The 7500-nt window shown below is 39.9% G+C and overlaps 1 protein-coding gene across 7 annotated transcripts in view; it reads left to right on the top strand.

Moving 5' to 3' along the window:
* Window positions 1-7500, top strand: part of LOC147025274 (adhesion G protein-coupled receptor L2-like) — a 410056-nt gene that overhangs the window by 113091 nt on the left and 289465 nt on the right. For 5 of the 7 annotated variants that reach the window (XR_015059417.1, XR_015059418.1, XM_085886098.1 and 2 more), the window contains exon 4: window positions 6036-6050. The exons of the other annotated variants lie outside the window; for them this stretch is intronic. Coding sequence is in view for 3 of the 5 variants with exons in the window: in XM_085886098.1 (XP_085742224.1) it covers window positions 6036-6050 (15 nt within the window). In the remaining 2 variants the exon portion in view is untranslated. The remainder of the gene's footprint in view (window positions 1-6035; window positions 6051-7500) is intronic. 7 annotated transcript variants of the gene reach the window in all.

A 7500-nucleotide genomic window follows, 5' to 3' on the forward strand; every position in this document is an offset into this window, starting at 1 on the left:
TACTCAGGTGCATCATACGTGCACACATAATAATCTTTATCCATTTCATTTGATGAAGTGGATTGTGCTTACATTCCGCAAGCAGCTAAATAAATCAAGTAAATCAAGAATAAATGATCAGAATGAGCTCTTCATTTGACAGTTCACAGGTATCATCGTTTGTAAAGCAAAAAGGTCAAAAGTTATAAAAGAAAACTTTTATATTTTACGTGTAGCTCGGCAATGCTAAGAAGCAGAGTTACAAGTCAAAGACAAACGTTAAAAGGCGGAGCTCATAAATCAAAGTTGAAAACAAAGAGCGATTGTCTTATTCTTTCAGCTGTTCCGACGTTCCACGTCGATAAGAAAATTGCCAATACGAGTTATCATGTTAAGTTAGCATCTTTCCTTTTTTGATGTTTGATTGAATTTGAATTGGTAACAATTGTGTAATAAGCTGCTAGAAAGATAGCGATTATATGTCCAGTCTGGATTCAATTTCCGACTTAATGATAAACTTTCGGATTCGTCGTCCACTGCAAGCAGGCCATTTACCTTGGTCACATGATGCTCCCTGATGCTCCATGAGTAGGAGCCAGGTTCCATGGGCCGATTTCTGTTGATGGATATTTTCGTTTATGGACATGTTTGTGATTTTTTTTCCCTGGAATCTTGGCTTAGAGTTATGTCAGTATGCCAAACATAAACTTTAACCCACCGAGAAAATGCTAAACAATGATTTGAGTGAGTGAGTGAGTGGTTAGAATAGATAGATGAAATTAATCCATTCTCTGACTGATAGTAACACCGTGAAATCGCTGTCATGCGAAACTGTGACGCTGAGGGGGCATTTTGCAATGTGAATCAAACCTTATGGGCAATGGTTCAAAATGGCACAAGCAGAGAAATTAGCATAGCTGCAGACATGTTTCACTCATTAGTACAGAATAATGTTAAAATAGTCTGCTTTGGCTGAACCTCCATTCGGAATTATAGAGGGGAAGACCCCTTAACTGTGTATCCCTTTGGACACAGTTTTGCATGTGCCATCTCACCAGAGTGTGTGTGGGGTTAAGCAACCAGCACACATGGACGTGCCATTTTAATTTTGCAGTTGTATGGTGTGGAACGACAATGGGGTGATTTGAGAGTTAACACCGAGAAAAAAGAGAAGGACATGAGGGTGAGGATGACAGTGGGGCTGCCTCAACATCCGATCCTGGTCTCTGCTCATTGGGGTTAAAAACACTTAATGCGAACATTAATGAAGAGATAACTGATGAATCGGCCCTTCTTCTTCCTCCTCCATGTGCTGCGGTCATATCTGCAAAAGTCATGTTATATCAAAACTCCTCATTAACCCCTCAGTCATTTTCACAACAATATACTCCACCGTTCAAAAGTTTTAGAACACCCCCATTTTTCAGTTTTTACTGATATTTAAGCAGTACAATTCCAGTGAATAACCTGAAATGGTACAAAGCTAAGCAGTAAACTGCCAGAGGTTAAAAAAAAGTTTATGTTACCAAAAACTGAAAAATAATGCAAATTTCAGAGTTGTTAAAAAGGCCCTTTTCAGGGAACAAGTAATGGGTTAGCAACTGCAGCTGTTCTGCAGCAATGGAAGTAAATTAAGCCTTGAAAGTTGATGCAAACAATTCCTACAGGTGTCCCAACTTTTGTTGATTAGTTACAAACCCTCTGTCTGTACAAAGCAGTGTTGGAACAGACTGTGTTGCTACACCCTCTGAAGCATTATTTGGACAATATTACCCTGCAGGAAGTAGTATATTGCAGGAAGTCATAATGGTGAGAAAAAGACAATTAACAAAGGAAGACAGACAGACCATTATAACCCTTAAAAGTGTATGTCTTTCCTTTGGAAAAATTGCAAAGAAGCCAAGGTGTCAGTGAGTACAGTTTCCTACACCATGAAAAGGCACTTGGAAACTGGGGGAAACTGACAGGAAGAGGTCTGGCAGACCCAAAGCCACAAAACAATCAGAAGACAAGTTTCTGAGAGTCGACTGCTTGCGTGATAGGCAGCTCACAGGACAGCAGCTTCAAGCACAGCTTAACACTGGTCGAAATATGGAAGCCTCAGTTTCAACTGTGAAGAGAAGACTTCGAACTGCAGGTTTGACAGGTCGAGTGGCAGTAAGAAAGCCATTGCTAAGATGTCAAAATAAGAAAAAAAGGCTTGCCTGGGCCATGAAGCACGGCCAGTGGACTACTAAAAACTGGAAGAAGGTCTTATGGACCAATGAATCAAAATTTGAAATCTTCGGTTCATCACGCAGGGTTTTCGTACACCGTCGAGTAGGCGAAAGTATGGTTCCTCAGTGTGTGACACCAACTGTCAAACATGGAGGAGGAAGCGTGATGATCTGGGGCTCTTTTGCTGGATCCACAGTTGGCGACTTGCACAGAGTGACTGGCATCCTGAACCAAAACGGCTACCACAGCATTTTGCAGCGCCATGCAATACCCTCTGGTTATACCTAGTTGGTCAGGGGTTCATCCTACAGCAAGATAACGACCCAAAACATACCTCCAGGCTATATCAGAACTACCTGAGAAGAAAAGAACAAGACGGTAGGCTTCAAATCATAGAATGCCCAGCACAGTCTCCAAACTTAAACTCCATTAAGCTGGTTTGGGATGAGCTGGACAGAAGGGTGACAGCAAAGCAACCTTCAAGTGCAACACATTTGTGGGAACTTCTGCAACAGTGTTGGGAAGAACTTTCCGAACAATATTTGATTTCAATTGTGGACAGAATGCCACGAGTATGTTTGGCTGTTATATCTGCAAAAGGTGGCTACTTTGATTGGTCAAAAATCTAGATTAAATTTTGTTCAACAAAACGATTCCATGATTTCGTTTTTATTTGCAATTGTTTATTTGTTCTTTGCTTTAATTGCAGAGTACATTGAAACATTAAACTGCTTAAATTTCAGTAAAAACTGGAAAAATTGGGGTGTTCTGAAACTTTTGACCGGTAGAGTAATTGAAATTGTTTTGTATTGTGTTTTGATCTTTTTATTGATTGAGCGGAATAGTTAGCAATGTAATGACTGTTATTATGAGATTCGTAATTCAGTAAGTGCACGATTATCTTTTTCACAGAATCGTTTGGTATTTGTGATGTTAGTTTACTAAGGAGTGGAGATACATGAGCTGGGTTGGCAATCATCACAAAAACAACATGTCCAAACAACTCACCATGGGTCAGAAGCAGTCATCATTGTTGAAGAGTGGTCTGTCTGGAAGCATGTGCAGGGATATGTCCAGGCAAATGGAACCATGCCCCACATTTTAGGTGTAGTGAATAATGGATAGGACCATGTAAATTAATAATTCAAGGATACTTTCAACATTTTATCAGCTTTATGTGGCTGATCCAATCAGTTCTCAGAAGGTAAGCAGTTGGCCTCGGTGAGTCATTGGTTCGGGTTATGGTGAAACAAAGCTGGCTGTTCAGTCTGCATCTTGTTTGTGGATGTTCAAAATCCCACAGTTTGTTTTAAAAGCAGCCATTTGCTATTTTGAGATGTTTAAAGTACAGTACTTTAAAACAGATATCGACAAGGATGAGATTTTGGGAATTTCATTTATGCATGGCATTGGTAACACTCTTGCCTATGAGCTGCTTGGTCCTCGCTTCCACAGATGACATTGACTGGCTGATAAAGTTGACATTTGTTTGAATTACGCTCGCTTATGGAGAGATCACGTCTCGCAAGGAAATTAGGTTTGATCTGGCATCATCAGTACAAAAGCCCCATCCTCCAGAACTTTACCCTTCTGTACACCTACATGTCAACTACACAGGCTTGTTGAACTCGGTACCATCTGACTCCTCTTGTGAAACATCCTTTAACTTTTAGCAATCCCATGCTTGCCCTCTGTCTTTCAGTTTCCTTATTCCATATGCATGCAGCACACTCACCACTATTGTGAAGGCTCTACGAGAATTATAAGCCCTTTTCCCAAAGGTCAAAATTTTTATCAGACTCTGGCCACCATCCATCCTTCCATACATCTGTCCTCCTTACCTCTGTGAGGACTTTCTGTAACCACTCTCAGTCACAATTAAACAGAGATAGTTCCCCCCACTGTCCCGTTGAAGAGTTTAATCTTCCTCCTGTCAATCATACTATTCTGCAAATATACTTCCATGAGATAGTGATACTTACTCCTGCTAGATGCTGTTTTTGTCATACCTTATCATGCATTGTTGCTGAACATCAAAATTACTCATCATGTGGAGCCACATTTCTCTTACTGTGATTCAGAGTTATTCCCATCAAAAAGTCCCAGTATCTCCCGCTGTTTAATCATAATAATCCCAAAGGAAGAGTTATCATTACTATTGGAAGCACACTGCCTTCAGTCTACCAGATTCATCATTATGCCCTTCATTGTCCTTTTTAGAAAAAGACTTCCTTATTCTTTTCTTCTTTCAAATGCAGTACATGGCTGTGGGTTGCATAATTTTCTGGGGGTGCAGCTGTGCCACAGATGCAGTGCCCCCTGAAGGTTTAGAGCAGGAATGCGGAACTTGGCCAGAGTTCCGACAATCACTCGCTACTTTTATTTATATTCCTGCTGTAAAACAAAGTTTATGCCAGCGTAAATCACAGTTACTCCACCTTATACTCATAGATAATCCCACAATTGGTTGCAGTTACTCTCCCCTTTTGAATTTTGCCCTGCTCGTATGAAACGAAAAGCTTGGTTGAGCAATTCGTTCACTTTGTCCGTCTGTCTGTCTACAAATGGCAGTTTATGATCGAGGAACAACTACATTTCAATTGAATGTTATATTTTGAACATGAATCGGGAAACAAACCTGCAGTTCAACAGTATTTTGGTTCTGAATTCGTCCTGATCACACATGCGCAGAGAGGAGTGAGATAATTTATTTACTCTGTCTGCCTGTCTGGCAAACAAAATTAAAAATCATTCTCAACAGGAAACGTGATGCTTATAGCGACATCATAAAGGGGTGAAAAAGACGATGCATCAACGGCGGTAAACTTCCGGGAAAAAATCTTTTTCTACAACTTTTAAAATCTTTATTTTATTTCATTTGAATTATATACTTGAATACTGTACAACACAAATCGCCTTTTTGGCACTTTCAAACCCCTTCCATTTAGCAGTAATTGGACAAAATATTACATCATTTTACATTATCTAGAGTCTGGAGTCTAGACTAATCAAATTTGCTGCTCTCAGACCCTGTCCATGTCCTTTTTTTCTCAAGACTGTGTGGGGTGATGTGTTCGATGAACTCTCGAGTTAAACATAGTTACTCCCTCTGTTTAATTTTTAGCACAATCTTGTTTGCTTAAAGTATACTTACTTAAGCTTTTATTTACCACTGCTGCCATCTTTATTCATCGTTTTGACAAAAGTAAATGTGACTAAAGTTGGTGAGCCATTGGTTAGGGTTAGTTGGTGAGACCAAATAGAATGAGTTCATATGTATGTTCTTCCTGACTGTAGCTACATCCGTTTGGTATTACACATCGACTGTTTGAAAACTAATATCACTCCTGCCAGTATGCAGAATGTTTTAAAATAATGCTTTCATTATCTTGCATTTTCATGTTCACAAGTCGTTTTGCCTGTTTAATTATTCACTTCTCAGTCTTTTGATTATATTGTGTTAATGTACTGTATTTGTGCACTGCTGTATAGTCATCTTTTGTTGTAAACGATACAAGTATGAAAGAACATTTTTGATATTATGGGAATCTTTAATAGACAAGATCTTGCATTGTACGATGGACAAATGGGTCTTTACACATCAACCAATCAATCAATATCCTCTCTTTGTCCCTCTGACCCTCCCTTCTTCTCCCATTCCTGCCATTCTTCCGTTTCAATCTTTATGCATCCCATTCCAACCTAATTCTCTTTCATCATGATCTTCTCACATTCCATTCCTTTCCCACTCCCAATTTTCTTATCACTCCCTTTTCTTCACCTCTTCACCTTTGACTTCATTCCTGCTTCCATGCTCTTCCCTTCTCTGCGACTGTGAGGAGTGGAACAGAAAGGTAGGCTTTACACCTCCAAATCAATATGTTTTTCACTCCTCTCTTTTTGCCTGTTTTTGTCTTCATTTCAGTTACTTTGTATTTCTTCCCGTGTCTAACTTTGTCGAGCCGTGTTTGTTTTTCCCGTCTTTCTCTGACACTCTCTTCATGTTTGTGTCTCATTGTGTCTCTCTTTGCCCACACTAAATAGTCGATGCTTTATGCTTTTCTCATTTATATTTCAATTATATTTTGAGGATCATTATGTAAAAAATTTTCTTTGTTTTTTGGAATCTTTCTAATTACCTCGGCCACCGAAGGTGGACAGAAATTATGTTTTCACCACTGTCTGTCTGTTTGTGTCTTTGTTTGTCTGTGAGCAAGATATTTCAAAAAGTTGTGGATGGATTCGGACGAAATTTGTTAGACAGGTTGAGTGTCCGACAAGGACGAATTGTTTAGATTTTAGTGAAGGTCCGGGTCTGGATCCGGAAACTAGTATTTAAAAAAAATAATTCTTCACCATTGAGAAATGGGGCCAAAAACGATATATAGCAGGCCATCTCAAAAAGTTGTAGACGGATTTGAACGAAACTTGATGGTCAGGTTGGGTGTGTGACGAGGAAGAATTGATTCGATTTTGATGAAGATCCGAATCCGGATCGGAGAATTTTTAAATTTTAAAAGTGATTTTCACCATTTGTCCGGTTGCCCGAGTGACAACCATGCACTCTGAACCGACTAACGTTTTTCTACGATTTCTGTCTCATTTATCCCTATATTTTCGAAATCCGGTTGATGCCACCCTGGTACCCTTGGGCAATTTGAGATATTCAAGATGGTCACCAAGATGGCTGCTATTTGATGGAAATATACAGAAATTGTGACAGCCTTGCTATTAAACCACAGATAAATGTGCTTTTAAAGTTTAACTATATGTTCAAGTGGCCAAGGAATATGATAGGATAATCACATATTCTCTGAACAGTTTATGCATCGACCTCCACTCCGTCACAGTCTTTGTCTTCGTCTTTGCTTCATTTGCAGGCTTGATCGTATGTTCATTTTGGCACAGGTCGTTGTCTGCTTCACCCTTGCAGGAAGTTGTGCATGATAATCCAGCTGAAGAACAGCTACAGTTTTTTTTATCGACGTGGTGCATCAGAGCTGTAGCTGCTGGCAACGACCTTCATCAGTTCAGGACGTCCAACAGTCCCACTCCCACCTGACTGGAGACGGGATACCAGCAGAAATCTTCCAACCGTAATCACTCAGATTCACAACCGGTGGTTGAATCTGATAGGCTGCTTTCCATAGCATCACCTGCAGGTGAGCACATTTCAGATGCAGAGCAATAATTTCATCCATTGGTGTTGGTGATCTGATGTTAGGTACATTCAGCCTCTTGGACGAGAAGAGCTTCTGTCGGAGGGAATTCATCATTGTCTTGCCTTTTGCACCATACAGACGA

Source organism: Eptatretus burgeri, chromosome 6, assembly GCF_056783735.1.
Source record: "Eptatretus burgeri isolate ZD-2024b chromosome 6, Ebu_testis_v1, whole genome shotgun sequence".
In the NCBI taxonomy this organism is placed as follows: domain Eukaryota; kingdom Metazoa; phylum Chordata; class Myxini; order Myxiniformes; family Myxinidae; genus Eptatretus; species Eptatretus burgeri.